Raw genomic sequence first — 17,129 nt, 5'->3', positions numbered from 1 at the left:
TAAAATTGAGCGCAAACGAGTAAGGCAATTCTATTATATTTAATTTTAGTCCAGAGTTACATCTTCGAACATGTATTTTGTATATTTTGGAGATGCATATCGAAAATGGCACTGATATTTCAAAACATAAACAAAAACAATATGAACAAGATCTAGAAATCACAACAACTTGACATTAAATTATAACACTCTACATTACGTAGATAGTCGTTAACATAAACTTAACATTACATATCTTATAAACGACTAGTTCAGGACGTTGCAACATATTGATAATATATACAACGGATCTTGCAATATTTGCATTCACTTCAATCGGACCCTTTGTTGCATAACGACGGAAAGTACTCCACATAACCTCTAAATCTTCATTCGTTATCAGTTCAAATGTGGTGAATTGTATCTTCCATTCGCTGTCAAAAGAGGGTGAACGATACTTAAGTTTGACAATTCTTCGATTTTCTGGATATCGCAGGAGAGTATTCAGTTTGGATATTAGATCGACGAGAGGTGTGTCCTTGGTGACCCTCAATTGAAATGGCGGCTTCTCGCCATTGAAATACACAAATGCAGGTGGTTTGTTTCGTAGAAAATATGGGATGAGAGACCTTATCATGTCATCAGAGCACTTTTCGGAGATGCATATTCATATACACCCTATTTTTTACGAAAAAGAGTGTTTACAAATATGCACATCCGCAAAGTGCGCTGTTGTATTTTTTATTTAGTACGAGGTTTATCCGGATAAGCATATCCGAAATCACCACTGAACCAGAAATAGAGCAGAAACTATGTCAACATAAACAAAAGTTGTAAACCATAAAAATTTTGTAAACAGAAACAATCGACATTTACACCATCATTTATATAGTACTTATGTATTAAATCGTATCAATGTTACATCGTTGACGATAATACATTCAAAAAAATGTATCGATTACAATCTAAAATACATCAAAAGATGCATCACCGCATAAATCTACTAATGGTTCCTCCTTCGAATTTTCCTTATTTGATTCTCTTTCAAGATCGCTCAATTTGGTGAACTCTTCCATAAGATGACCCATTTTACCGCTAACACAAGGAGTAAGAGCATCGTGAGTTGCATTAAAATGTTCTTTTATCCCATATAGCGATGTGTAGAATTCCATATGCGCCGTCAACTCTTCCAAAAGTTATTGGTGAACAAGAAAGTGATTCTTCTCTCCTCTTCTCTACCGAGCAAGCTAGATACGTCCTGATAACTGCAAATATCATTATCCTTAACATTTACAATCCGCTCAATGTATTTGTGCATAATAATCGGCATTTCTTCAATGAAGATTATTTTTGGCATCGGCGGTGAAGGAGGTGGTTTGCAAATGCGAGCAACCTTGTAAACACTTTTTTGAGATTTCGGAGTTGGAGAATCATGGAAATGTGAATCAACATGTTCAAAGTATGAAGAAGACTGCTTCGTTGAATTGTCATTTTGTGTCGGCTTGACCTTTTTAGGGTTTATATATAGGCTTCCTCAACTGTTCTTTGATGAGAAATTTCATGGTGTCATCTACTTTAGAAAAGCTATCTTGGATTATTTCCCACTCGGTCAAGATAGGTATACTTGTTTTACCATCCTTCATATACATCGTCATCAAACCGGAGTCTTTTCCAGTGACTGTAGACTTCATCCATATGTATCAGGCATCAAGCTTCATCTTTCTTTAAAATGAGATAAGCACATGGAAGACTGTTAGTCTTCCTAAATATACATATACACTTCAAACTATCTAAACCTGTCTATTCTCCTCGCTTCGCTTCGTGAAAAATAAAATTCAATCCCGCCCGAGATATGTTGCAAACCAACTGCGAATAGAGAGCATTGTCTTTGAATCTTTGTTCTAACACGACAATGCTCCGACCATAAGTTATTTATATTTCATAATGTTGGTTTTGGAGCATTTGGTTCACGACGTCCCACTCTCTACAGTAACGAATGTGCATACCCGACTCTGTTAGTTGTCATATTGCAGAGGTGTTAAACCTGATCAGTCCAAAAACAAACAATCTTCTCCTTTACTTGGTCCATAATAGTACTCTCAACATATCATCTTGATATCTGGGACACACCCACTCTCTCCTAAAATGCATTACAAAGGTAGCATATAAGTCTTATGTGGATGAATTTAATATACCATTCCATGCATCCATTATCTTTTCCAACACCACACCAGGTTTGACCATTTTTCCGTCTTCACCCTTGATTTGTTTAGTAACTATCGTGGGTTTGAGCCGATCACATTTTTTGTTATGTGATATCAACATAGTAATGCGTAGGATGTATGAAGCACCTTTGCAACCAAATTCATCAATACGGTGTCTCGATCGGTGACAATTACATTCAACTTGTTTACTTGGTCCTTAAACAAAGTCTTGCACATTTCCAAGGCTTATATAACATTGACCTATTTTTTGGATTCCAAAAATGCAAATCCCACTGAAAAATTCTTCTCTGTAGAAGTAACACTAATAATTTCCAAAAGCGAAGGCCTGTACTTATTGGTCTTATACGTTGAATCAATTATGAGGACATTGGGAAATTTGGTGAACAACTTGATACTTTCAGGATGAGTCGAAAATATGTCACGAACAATGAATTTATCCCCACAAACTCTATACCTAGAAACATAATGGTTATCATCCAAAAGCTTAAAAAGTTATTGCATTTCGAATCTTGGACCTCTTGTCGTTATGTAGTTTCGATAACACACATTGTAGACCTGCTTGATACTTGAAACATTTTCAGGTATTTTCCGTTTCCAATGTGCAAATATGTTTTTCGGCGCCACCCTGATGAAAGACATGTCCAAAAAAATTTCCTTCTCCTCCGCTTTAAGGAGACATACTATGGGATGATTGGTTAGCTCGATTCTCAAGGAATGATTATGTAAACCAGAAACCACATTAAATTTCTGCGTATCATTCACCTTACAGTATCCGTGCAATTTAAACAGACACTCACATTTTCTTGATCTGATGTCATCACATTTCAATTTTCTAATCGATGGAACTTACGTGCCACTTCTCTCGCATCTCATGGTTGCAAATGCCTGCCTTCTATTAGAACCATTGACAGACCTTCCGATTACAATGTCAAACCTTAATTTCTTGGCCTTCACGTGGACCTATTGAAGCATATGTCCACTAGCATTAAACAATTGCTCATTTATGAAATGTTGACCAACATCTATTTCGACAACAACCGGTCTAGTATCATCCTTCACTTCACCCAGTTTAATTTCATCCTTCATCCTTCACCTCATCTGATTTAAAATCATCCTTCACTTTATCCTATTTTACATCATTACTTACATCAGCTTTGGTAAACATATTGATGCACCATATCTAATATGAACCAAAACAGAAAAACAATTTAAAAAACTCACAATAATAGGAAAATCCAGAGATGCACATCTGAAACATGAAAGGTGAATTCGGAGATGCTCATTCGGACGTAACATACATTTTTTCAGCTCAAGAACAAGATTGATTGATGCAAGCAATGAGGGTTGAAATGAGTGAACTTTATCTTAAATTGCAATTTCTGTTGCTCCCTTTGATGTGATAACACTCAAGAATGATGATTTAGAGTCGAAAAGTTTTTTGAGAATGAATTTTTTTAAGGATTTTGGGTTATGGGGGTGGTATGGAGTGTGGAGAGATGAACATGAAAGTTGGTGATATATTCAATTTCCCCCTTAATATTTTTGGAGATGCATCTCCAAAAATATCACTGAATGGTTAAATAAACCAGCTCAACGAAAAATGCATAGTAAATGAGTTTAAGGGTGTATTTAGAGATATATCTTCAAAAACACCTGAGGGAAATTTCAGATTTTCAGAGGTGCTAGCCACACCCTTAGGATGGGAAAATAAATTCCCAGTGATTTAAGGTCCTATCTCTATCAACTTAAGAATAATTCCGATCTAATGAGTTATTGGTGCATACTAAAGACGATTCAATCTCAATACTGACTCTTGTGGACGATTAGATAAAGGGATAGAAGAAAGGGTATCATACCTTATAAACTTCCTAAGTTTTGTCATAAAGATACACCTAATAGAGGCACATGATTTAACAAATGTCATTAGATTACTTAATAAGTAATACGATGACGCATAACAAAGAAAACACTATTGGAACCAATTATCTCACTAAAGTTAAGTTTTTCATCAAGATTCTTTAGGTCATAATGAAATCATTGGTGTTTTTTTATGAAAGTTACAATACATGACACTCTTTTATCTTCCACTTTACAACAATACATGACATTCAAGCCTCCAACAAAGATGATGGATAAAGCAACTCTAACTCCTGTTCAAAATATTTATCGTACACTCAGAAGGGTCTTAAATTGGTGGAACTATATCTCCAACATAGCTTATACCGACAAAAATAGGGGTGATCGTATCCGAACCAATCCAAAAGCAAAACCGCAAATCGAACCAATCCAAACCGAAACCGCAAAAAACCGCGTTTGGTTTGGATGATTTTGGATGGTTTTTGGACTGAACCGCACGGTTTGGTTTGGTTTGCGGTTTTTATTTCACGAAACCGAACGGAACCGAACCAAACCGCATATTTAACTTAAGTTTTAAATTTTTATAATTAATTTATTATCTTTCCAAATTCAATTGCACACAGCCACATCTAACGTTTTGAATTTTAATAATTAATATATTAACTTAAGTTTTGTCATAATCCACTTAATTTTTGTATTTTATATATATATATATATATATATATATATATATATATATATATATATATAATTCTCTACTGTCTAATATATGTATTTCATTTATAATGTATTTTTAGTTCTCTACTGTTCTTGTAAGTATAATTTCTTTTGTATGGTATAATATCATATATTATATTGACATTGAATTACTTTCCTTTTTCCTTTTATTTCAGTACATTTTTATTTTATAGTGTAAACCGCAGTCAACCGAACCGATCTTAACCGCATTGGTTTGGTTTGGTTTGGTTTGGATGACTTTTTAAAAATCAACCGAACCAAACCGAACCGCATGCATTTTTATCTCGCGGTTAGGATGACTTTTATGCTCAAAACCGAACCAAACCGCACCGCGAACACCCCTAGACAAAAATTTGGCCTCTTTGTTTCAGCTTTAAAAAATAGATTTTTTCTTTGTATTTTTGAAACTAGATTTTTCAAAATATTAAAAAAAAAATTATATTCGTTTTTTCTAAAATGAAACACTATATTTGACATCATATAACATAAACATAATTATTAAAAACTGAAACTTATTCAAAATCGTAATTTTAAAAAAAAATTGTATTTCAAAAATGATTTTTATGAAAATCTATTTGAAATAGCTTTAAAATTAAGTGATTTTTTGAAATTTTGATATCCAAATTTTTTTTCCATAAGTAGATGAAATATCTAAAATCACATTTTAAGAATAACTATTCAAATCAAATTTTCATTTGAAACTTTTATAAAAAGTCTCTTTGTAAAATTTTTTTTCACAAAATTTTATAACACTATAAAAATCATTTTTAAAAAAAGCCAAAACAAACCGGCCTATTAACAGACCAGCTGAGAGAGTCTACCCATAAACTCACACCTTAATAGCAGAAAAGGCGGTCTTCACCAGACTTTTGTCGTTAATAAACATCACTTGTTTTCCAATGGGAGATGATGCTTCTCACAAAAAGTATCTCAAAGGAACCCGCTTCCTAAGAACACAATGGTAAGTGAGAGGCCCCATATTTCATTTTATGATGTTGAACTTGTCAATGACGTCCTGAACCACCACATACCTATTTTATGATTGGAAACAATTTTGGTAAAACATATTTCATTTGGAAAAACATGTATCACATCCATGTGTTGAGCAAGATGTCATGACATCTTGACTAACTGGTACAACAGTGTATGATGTTACTTTCTCGACTGATTTAATTTGATTTGACTTTGTGAGATTCTCTATGGATATATCTCACTTATTTATGCAGGTCAAGAAGATTTAATTTGGAACAATCGATCCTACTGTGCATAAGTTTCTAAATTTAGATGTTGAGACAATTTAGGAAACTTGATATTTTTGTTCCATAAATTAAGGATTTTTTTTTTGCATAATTGATGCAGCCGTCAACTTATGGATCAACAACAAATTGGGTGAAGATTTCGAAGCCTATGGACAGCTGAGGAGTATATAAAGAGAAACCTAAACCTAATGCAATTCGGCTTTACAACTTTGAAAAAGAAAAAGGGAAATTTAGAGTCTTAGATTTTAAGAGTCTCTTTAGTATGATTTACTTTTGTGTATGTCACTCATGTATCTTGTTGATACATAGAGTTTGACTGATTGTTCATTGTTCCATGTCAATCACTCATGAGCTTTTAAGCAAAGAATGTATTGTGTTTAATTGGAAGTGTGTTCTTCTGTTTTGGTCTTTTGTTATTATCACTGAGGTGATTGTAGGAAGCGGGAGGGGGTTCTCATATCTAGGAGTGTCCTAGGTAGAACTTGCATAAGGTAGTGATTAGGTGATAAATTGTAAACTAGGGTTGTTTAGCTTTGAACTAATACTATCATAGTAGATTTCCTTCCTACCTGGATGCCCCTAGAGTAGGTGATGTTGCACTGAACTGGGTTAACAACTGATTGTGTCTTTTACCTTCTGTTATTTACTTCTGCATAATTTATTGTTTGGTAAAATTATTCTTTCTGTCATAAGATGTTTTGACATTGTGTTTTGATATTAGGACATCAGTGTTGACATCTATTTTAAGTGCCAAAATTTCAGATATCATGTATGGTGAGATGTACGGGAAGTGAGTTTGCACTCAATTCTACAACCATGATATGGGGACAATTTCCAAGGTTTTGACAAAACGATTATCAGACCTTTGAGACTCGTTGAGCTCCTAGTGGCCTTGGGTCGGATATGAGAATCATTTGTATAATCTTTCAGATAATCGAATGTGACTATCTTTACAACCGCGTCCATGGGACATTGACATTGGAAACATTAGGAATAGTTTCATCGATTGTTCACCTAATGATTTGTAAAAAAAATCCCGATAGACCTAAAAAGCTTTTTTTATGGCCCGAGGCCTAACCTTTTTAGCTAAATAGGCTTATTAAAAAGCATAGACCTTTTCTATTTAAAAAAACTGATTTGGCCTGAACTTGTGTAGGTTAGGTCGTAAGCCCATATTAGTTGGCCTAACATATTCTCACCCCTAGTGACAAAGGACAAATTTAGTATAACACTTAAACAATCTTAAACTCTTATGCATATTGAATTAACCCGTTATCAAAATCAATGTGGATTTTTTTTTAAGAATAATTTATGAAAAATTGAAATTAGTAGGCCATAAAATTGGATTTTTTTCAAATAATCGCATTTAAAAAAAAAAACACCTTTTAAAATTATTTCCCAAACTAACCACCTTTCAAACAAAAAATTCGTCACACATAGGGTGCGCCACTGTATGTGGCGCATGCACTGTAAAATACAAGGAGGCGCCATCAAGCATGGTGCATGTATCCCTATCAAGCCATATAGGATGGAACATGCACTATAGCATTAGGTGCATGTGCCACAAACAGTGACTACTCAGCTGTTTTGCTTTTTTTATAAATACATCATCCATCTCCACCATTTGCCATACATATTCTGATTTCACTCTTAAATGTGTCTTCAAGAATGATTCCAATGTTTCCAATTATCAAAAGAAATGCTCAATCTTTTTCCGCCAACAAAGCCTTCGATGAAGATTCGACTTTGGAACATAGAGACCTTCGAGCATTTTCAGAGGAGCTTGGTCCGTTAGTTAGATGGAGACATTCCTTACGGTGAACAGATTAGAAGAATTGATAGGCTTGTTACGGTGTTCAACCAAAATGGAGAAACTCATTCCTGGAAACCTGTTAAAACCGATGTTGATGTCCTTATGATGATGCATGGATCCGATGATATTGTCTTGTTGGTTTTAATCTCCAATCCCACAATAGTACCAAACCCAACAACATTGTCAACCCAACCTAACACCGCCACATTCAACAAAACCTGTGACCAATTCATGCCACACACCCAAATACAAAACCAAGAGCATGACCTATATCGCCACCAATCATATGCTGCCACCACATCTTACCACATCACTGATGACACATATGATACCACCACATTCTACCATAGCACCTAACCAATGTATAACCAAACATCACACCGTCAAAGCACCCAATCAGCACATGTCTTTCAAACACCACAAGAAGCATTACTTCGTTTCCAAAATGACTCAATGTCCCAATTCAACCTATCACCCCGCCCATACATAACCCAACCAACACGACCCAACTACAACAACATGGGCATTGGATTCTTTGGTAGTGCAGTAAATAAGGGAGAAATAGTCGAAGTGTTGTATGATCTGAATATTATCCCAGGACCATCGCACCAAGCACCTCCAGCTCAGGCGAATACTTCGAGACCCCAAACACCTCAAGAAAATCGAGTGAGACCTCAGAGACAAATACTGGAGCGAAACTGTGGAACCGATGGGCGTTTGGGTTAAGGGGTTAACAAAATTATCTCCAATTGTATAATTTTTTTTAACATTATTATTAACTAATCTTATATATTTAATATTTGTATTTATTATTTATTTGTTAAAATAAATTTAGAAAAACAACTGAGTAGCTATAAAGTGTGGCGCATGCTCCTTAAGCATATAGTGCATGTGTCACTGTGTGGCATGACACATAAGCATTAGCCACAACGCCTTAGAGCATCTCCAATGGTGCAACTTATATTTGAGTTTTTTATGGGACCCACTAAGCCACATCATATTAAAAGAATTTATTTAATTTTAAGTTTAATAAAAATTTGATATGGGTCCCACAACTTTACCTCATAACTTAATTTGATTGGGTTCTACAATTTTTTAGTTGTTGCATTGCAATGTAACTCTATTATGACATGGCATATTTAATTATTAAATTAATGGTACATGTGGAGAACTCAATAGAAAAAACTACCATTGGAGATGGTCTTAGTGTTAAATAGAGAGCATGCAGTCTGTGGCGCTTCCTCTATGAGGCCAAATTTTTTTTGTTTAAAAAGTGGTCATTTTGGTATTTATTTTGAAACTATGGTTATTTAGAATTTTTTTTTAAATAGTTATTTAAATAAAATTCTAAAATTGAATTTTAAAAGTGAATGATAAAAACATAACCTTTTAAAAAATAGTGGACCAAAAATTTATTTAAGTTAATAAATAATTATAATTTTATAGTGCCTTTGTTTTAAAGATTAAAATTATATTTTTGAGTGTTACTAAAAATACAAGAATTCTTTGATTGTTTCATGTTTTTCAAAATTGTTCTCAAATATTTTTTTATTTATTTCTAAGAATACTGTTTACTCATGATTTTTTCAATATTATTCTATATTTTAAGTACAACATTCTTGTGGGAATAAAATTTAATTAATTTTAATTTATTATTATTATTATTCATATTTATTTATTTATTTATTTTATTATTTATTAAATTAAATAATTTTATAAATATTATCAAGAAATTTGATTTTTGCCAAACACAGATAAAAATATTAATCCTAAAAAGAATAATCTTGAGAATATAATTTTACGAAATGATATTTCATAACTCAACAAATATATCCATATCCACGATGATGACCGTAACATTAATTTAGAATTGGAAAATAAAAATTAAGTTGTTTAAAACTGAAAAATATTATTTTGGACGCTTTTTTTAATGAAAATATAATACTTAAATATTATGAGAAAGAATAGTAAACAGCACAACCCTGTCGTCCATGATAAAGTATTGTTATTTGAACGTGAAAACGACGGAATGCAATTTGCGTACCAATCATCATATTGGTTTCTTCAATGTTCATCACAAAGTCCGTCATAATTGTCGTGTGCTATTTCGGCACCAAAATGAGAACGGTACAAAGGTTAAACCACTAACTCCATTTATGTTTCACTATATCTCTATATTGCATCCTCGTAAAGAAATTTAAACTTGCATAACTTTGCAGGATAAGGAGAGAAAAAAATGAGCATGAGAAACAGTCCTCAAACTCAGAAGAGTCTGTCTAGGCAGTCATCAAAGTCGAATTCGAGGAGGAAGCAAGAGCCGCTTAGCCCGTTTTCGGGCGGTGGTTGTTGTCGAGGGTTCACCAGCGTGAAGACGGTGGCATCAACTACATCAACGGTGCAACAACATCAGCTCCAACAGCGTTATGAGAGTTTGGAAGTCAAGGTATATATTCTTGTAATAATAATTTAGTGATCCTTTCAATATATTTTTTTATGAAACACTAAGCAAAATAGTAATGGAAACTGTTAACGTTGGGCATCTCTTTGAAATAATCTAAGTAAACTAATTAAAATTTAAAATATTGCAAACTAAAGCAAAATAGTCTTGGAAATTGTTAATATTGGACATCTCTTTGAAATTATGTAGGTAAACTAAATAAATTTTTACATATAGAAAACATTCTTTTTAATTTTATTTTTATGAATTGATCAAAGCTCTCATTCAAAAAATTTTAAACACTATTTTATTTTTAGGGTTGGATTCAAATCTAAAATCTCTAGTTAAGATATAAATGAAAAAATTTATTATAAATATTTCAACTGAAATTTTGTTATTGAAAAAATTCAATAAAAAATAAATTAAAATAAAAAAAGATTTACAATGTCCTATAAAATATGTCACTCTAAATCAAATTTAGTATAAAGTAAACATAGATAGTGTAGTTAAATTGAAAAATTTTGTTTGTCACTCTAAATAAATAGAAAAATTAAATATTTTATTTGAAGTTTTAAAAAATAATTTTTTATATGATCTTTTCTTATTCATGTGAATAGTTTGTTTTTATAAATTTCTGAAAATTTGATTTGTAATTTTTATAAAATATTTTAATTTATTAAAAGGAACGGTGTTTTTAATAGATTATGTTTTTGGGAGTATAAGTATAATTGTTGGGTATGAAGTAAACTTTTTAACACGCAATTTCTCGGTATTTCAGCCTGACAAAATAAACCAGTAAGGCTGAAATGTTGCTATATGGGCCGGATTTCCTTTTATTTTGCTATTTTTGATGTAAATTTTTTCCCTCCAAATTCCAAATTTACACCCCTTGCGAATTTCTTAAAATACCCCCTTATGGAATTTTTTTACATGCCTACTCCTAATTGACCCCACTTTTGTGGCACAAGTAGGTAGCAGATATGGAAAAGGAGGTGCAAAAGCAAGCAGAACTGAGAGTAATGTATAGAAAAAGAATGGAAAGGACACAAGATTATTTAAGGTACTGCCTCCAAATAGCACAAGAGAATGGAATCTTAGAACAAATTATTCACACCAAAGGTGAACTCCAACAATCACCTTACAATGTCTCCTCCATTATCAATAGTCCTCAACTTCCCACTCCTATCCACCAGCACCACCCCAATCTAGAGGCCATCATCGATCAAGCCAAAATCAATGGATGGTATATCAACCCAACCGAGGTCAGTACTATACTCTGTCTAATTATATTTATAAGAGAAGATTTATTTTTTAAATTTATTGAATAATTAATATATCTGATATATTATATAGATTAGAGATAGACCAGAGAGATATAAGACTAACGTATATTATAATGCAAAACAATTTGAGCAGATTCAGTTGGAAGATAAAATAGGACAAGGAACCACAGCAGACATCTACCGAGCAACATGGCGTGGATTTGATGTAGCAGTGAAATGCATTTCACCTGAATTCTTTCGAACAAATGCAAACGGTGTCGAATTCTTTGCTCAAGAAGTTGAAACTCTCTCAAAACAACGGCACAGATTTGTACTTAATCTAATGGGTGCATGTCTAAACCCTCCCAATCATGCATGGGTTGTTACAGAATTTCTAAACACCACACTCAAGGAATGGCTTTATGGTCCTGGAAAAAGGTATTAAGAGATTTAACTAATTAATAATTACTTAGTTAATTAATACACTAATAGTTTATTAATGAGTTACTAATTAACTAACTTATTCTGTAATAAAAGGCGTAGAGATAGAATTGTGCCACTTCCTCCTCTGAAAGAAAGAGTGCTACGGGCTTTAGAAATAGCCCAAGCTATGCAATATCTTCATGAACAAAAGCCCAAGATTGTTCACCGTGATTTGAAGCCCAGCAACATTTTCTTGGACTTTAATTTGCATGTTAGAGTTGCTGATTTTGGACATGCTCGTTTTTTAGGAGATGGTGAAATGGCTCTTACTGGAGAAACAGGCAAGTTTAACAAAAAATATAAATTAATTTGTAAAATTTGTAGATGAATTTTTTTTTGTCAAAATTTGAATATATAATATATTAATTATGTTTTCAGGAACATATGTCTATATGTCACCAGAAGTGATACGATGTGAGCCATATAATGAAAAATGTGATGTATACAGTTTTGGAGTTATATTGAATGAGCTTTTAACAGGAAAACATCCTTATATTGAGACAGAATATGGTCCTGCCAAGGTATCATCATTATCAATTTATCATCATATTGATCATATTTTTGTTTTAATATCTTTTTTTTTTTTGTAACATATTAATTATTTATGTATATTTTTAGATTGCTATGGAAGTTGTAGAGGGTAAGTTGCGACCTATGCTTCCTTCAAGGGATGATGGTGAGCAGTTGGGAGAATTGATTGATGTTATACGGCTTTGTTGGGATGGAAATCCTTCCACTAGACCATCTTTTGATATAATTAGTCGTATTCTTAAAAGCTATTACAATAGGGTTCTTCAATTTTCAAAATAGTGTATTAGAGAGGAAATCAAATAAACTATTTGTTTATTGGAAGGGAGAATAATCAAACGTATGTTTTTATGTTTATTTATTAACAATATTTTGTTTTGGAAATTAATTGATGTGTAATACCGATTTAAAAAGTTTTACTTTACTGGCATGTCACGATAAATATTTATCATTTTAGAGATAAGTGTGATAAGAGTCACACATTTTTATATACTATCTTTTTTAAAAATCGATGAGTCAAAATGATCGAGAAATAGAAGGGAATGAACACCATTAAATTCAAGTCTGGTGAATGAAATGGAGGAGAGTTTCAGAGGTTTTATGTGATGCAAAAGTACTATTCAAGATGAAGGGGAAATTTTATCAAACTGTGGTAAGACCTACCATGTTGTACGAGATAGAATATTTGGTGTTCCGGACTGGGCCGAGCAGGCCCAACGCTAACCTTTGGGCCGAGCATGCCCAATCTGCTTAAGCCCAACGACTCCCAGTGACCCTTACGAAGTGGCCACGTGCAAAGACCACATGGTCAAAACAACAGCGAAGGATTCGGTCAACCACCTTCGAACCTTGCGCCATGCTCACCCAGAACGTGAGCCACCTGCTGACTTAGCCCTAACAGAGGGTGTTCTGGCAGTTTCCTAGCACGTGGCTCTCCAATTGGATTTGGTCCAATTAGGGAACCTTGGCCCAGCGTTGGGGCTATAAATACCCTCTTTCACTAGAGGGTCGGGTATTCGTTCATTCTTCCTAAAACTTGTGCTTGCTCTCTCTGATTGCTACTTACTTTGGCATCGGAGAACCTTGCAGGTAGCCCCCCAATTCTGTCCATCCAGCCAGATCCAGCCGCCGCGACGATCCGTTCTAATCAGGTTAGATCATTTGGCGATTACAAATCAGCACAAAAATAAAGTAAGTGTAGTAGAGATAAGGATGTTGCGTTGGATGTGTAATAAGACTAGACATGATATGATTAAAAATGAAAATAAATAGAGTGTTGGGGTAGCACCTATAATAGAGAAGATGATGAAAACTAACTTAGGTACTTTGGGATGTAGAGAGGAGAGTTGTATGTTCGGTGGTAAGAAGAGTAGGTAAGATGTAAAGAAGTAAAATAACTAGAGGAAGAGGAACACTTAGTAAGACTATCACTACTACAAAAACAACTTTTCACCACGGTTGAGAGAAGGATTTTACCACAGTTGGAGGTTTGATGTAACAAAGGGATTGGTAGTAAGTGCTCTCTTTTCCATCACGGGCTAGTAGCCAATGTAAAAACATAATAGCGCACAACATTTTACCACGGTTGAAAGTACTAACTGTAGTAAAAGGTGGAATGGTCATGAGTTCGATACCTAATGCCATCATTTTGGGTGATTTATACATTTGATCATGGTTGTAAATTCCAACCATAGTGAAACAATTAACGCATAACATTTCACTACAATTTTAGATTCCAACTGTGGTGATATATACATTTAAGTTTATTATAACTTATGTGGAATGCTTGTTTCACCAACCTCTCATTAAACATATAACCGTTCAATTTGATTTAGAAAATAATAATATGAAAAATTAATTTATATTTGAACAAAACTAACTTACACTAATCATGTTTTTTTAGCTTTATGCAACTCACTACCCATGCTTCGCTCTTTAACAGTTAGAATTTAATTAAGTGCTTATAGTTCTTCATTCAACATTTCCTTCTCTACTAGTTCATTCTACAAAGTATTAAATTTGTTGAGAAATTCATCATCATCATAAATATCATGATGGTGTCAATAACGATGATGACGATGAATCCAAATTTCTCAACAACTTTGATGCTTTTTAAAATGAACTTGTAGAGAAGGAAATGTTGATTGAAGAACTAGAAGTGTCATGTTGATTGAAGAACTAGAAGTGTCAAACCTAATTCTTAGTGTTAAAATGCGAGATATGGATAATGGACTATAGAAAGCTAAAAAAATATTGATTAGTGTAACTTGTTTTAAAAATATAACTTGATTTTTTTAATTATTATTTTCTAATTCAATTTGGAAGGTTATAATAAGTGAAGGGCTAGTAAAACACTCAATCAACATACAATATAACAAACTCAATTGTATATTCTATCACTTTACTGTACTCTTTAGACATGTTGGGCTGAACAAAATAAAAGAAGCACAAAGAATATCATTCTCAACAACAATATAGAGCAACAAAAACAACAACAATAACACAATATTTTACCTATATATCAACAAAAAACAACAACATAACTAAAAAACCACAACAATAACATAATCTTTTACTTGTCTCAACAAAAACACCAGCATTAACAAAAACCTTCGCCAATTCTCGTTGTAGAGTGTGCTGCTGAAAACGAGATTTGGAGGAAGAAATGAAGGTGTTGGAGTGGGTGTGGATGCCATAAATGAGAATGTTGAAATGGTTTTAAGTGTGATGTTCGTTGATTTGGATTTTGTGAGAATGATTTTTGAATTTTTTTTTGAGTTTTTCTTGAAAGAGCAATGAGACACTTGCAAATGTTTTTCAAAATCTCTTCTAATTGTGAATGAGGTTTTTGTTGGTTATAGTTGGTGATGATAATTATTGTAGTAGTATGAATAATGAGATGAAGAATATGATGAATATGGATTAGATGGAAGTGGAGTATACCCATGATTAAAATACTAATATGGGGTTGTAACATGTGGATCTGTGGAATAAGATGAGAAAATTTCTCATGGAAAAGATGGAAACGAGGAAGTGATTGGAGATGTAAAAGATGGATTTGTGGGATAGGTTGGAGGCAGGGGCGGTCCCGACTTTTTAGAGGCCCAGGGCAAATAAAAGAAAATTGACTCCTAATAAAAAACAGACTTTTCATTCACCTCCAAAATAGTAAAGTCCCACAACATGAACCTTGCCACTGGACTACAAAGAAAAACATGTAAATTTAATTTCTCTAAAGGTATATATTTTAATATTTAAGTATAATTTCTGAACCACACCCCTCGAATTGAGGCCCCTATTTTCTTGAGGCCCTGGGCTATGGGCCTGCTTGCCCGGGCCCAGGGCCGGCCCTGGTTGGAGGAATGCTCCATGAATGATATGAAGGTGTAAGATAAGGGTAATCCATATGAGAATTTGAGTACATGGATGAAAGCATCAATTGATAGGGAGATTTTCCTATAAAAAAAACTATAAACTAGGGTTTTTTACAATAAAAGAAGAAGAACACTAAAAAGCTAAGAGAATTAAAATAAAAGATAAAATAAACTTCATTTCATTTGATTGATACATCCTCTAATGTGTCACAGATACTACATATATAGCACTCCTAATTGATAAATAACTAAAAGCTCAAAAGCTATTATAAGTCCAAAATATCTTAAGAATATTCTAGAAAATATAATAACATATAATACATCAAAAATAGTAATAAAACTAATAATGAATTATTCTATTAAACTCTTTATCAATTGATCTGATTTGTTCATGTCATTTGTTGAAGACTGTTTTGTTCCACAAAATTTGATGAGATTGCAATGTGTATAGTTGAACTCGATGAAAAGGTAATTTGTTTCTAACGCTTATATTTAATTGATGTTTTTAACCATTTACAATTTATGGTAGGTATTTGAGATGTAACATATTGTTGAATTTCATGTGCTTTAATGAAGTGTCTATGTTCATTATGTTAGTTTATGGATTCAATAATTATAAGTTTTAAAATTCGAGGATCAAAAATACAATCTAAATTCTAAAATCCAAGAAGTTCATAGAGATTTTAAAGTGGGAAAAATGGTCTATAATTTAAGCATGACATGACTATTGAAAGGAGGTAACATGTGCTACTAGACCCCAACAACCAAATTTCCTATCCATTATTTGAGTACCTACTTGATACCAAATATGCAATGGCAAATCTTAACCATCCATTACTTTATACCCATTACTTTATACGTAATATTTCTTTAAACATATTACAAGTGCGATTAAAATAATTTGTTAGACAATCAGATAATCGTCTTTATCGAATTTCTTACAACCACAAGATCTTTTTTAGGCCTAAGATCACAAGACTAGAACAATATAACTTAGTATTTGTGGAGTTCGACAATGTTGATTCGTTGAACCATGTCATTTGAGACATGTGATAGAGGTTGATTTGGATTTGTTTGCTTAAGGTTTTATTTATAAAAATAATTTTTATATTTTAGCCTCTAATTCGATAAAGGTGATTTGGATTTGCATGTTACTAGTTTCTCCATATTTCTT

The 17,129-nt window shown here is 33.0% G+C and overlaps 1 protein-coding gene across 1 annotated transcript; it reads left to right on the top strand.

Annotated features, from left to right (window-relative positions):
• Positions 1 to 10,107: 10,107 nt before the first annotated feature.
• On the top strand, positions 10,108 to 12,904 carry LOC131655213 (serine/threonine-protein kinase STY13-like). Its single transcript, XM_058925104.1, has 6 exons — positions 10,108 to 10,314; positions 11,280 to 11,570; positions 11,725 to 12,008; positions 12,108 to 12,334; positions 12,432 to 12,574; positions 12,672 to 12,904. The coding sequence occupies exons 1-6, from the start codon at positions 10,108 to 10,110 to the stop codon at positions 12,861 to 12,863; spliced, it is 1,344 nt and encodes a 447-aa protein (XP_058781087.1). The 3' UTR covers positions 12,864 to 12,904.
• The last annotated feature ends 4,225 nt before the right edge of the window (positions 12,905 to 17,129 follow it).

The sequence above is a fragment of the Vicia villosa genome, linkage group LG3, assembly GCF_029867415.1.
Source record: "Vicia villosa cultivar HV-30 ecotype Madison, WI linkage group LG3, Vvil1.0, whole genome shotgun sequence".
NCBI classification, from domain to species: domain Eukaryota; kingdom Viridiplantae; phylum Streptophyta; class Magnoliopsida; order Fabales; family Fabaceae; genus Vicia; species Vicia villosa.
This window is presented reverse-complemented; position numbering and strand designations above follow the sequence as displayed.

Coding starts and splice junctions, on each gene's coding strand:
- LOC131655213 (XM_058925104.1), top strand. CDS start 10,108: ATGAGCATGAGAAACAGTCCTCAAACTCAGAAGAGTCTGTCTAGGCAG. Junction 10,315..11,279: donor ATGAGAGTTTGGAAGTCAAG/GTATATATTCTT, acceptor TGGCACAAGTAG/GTAGCAGATATGGAAAAGGA. Junction 12,335..12,431: donor GGCTCTTACTGGAGAAACAG/GCAAGTTTAACA, acceptor TTATGTTTTCAG/GAACATATGTCTATATGTCA.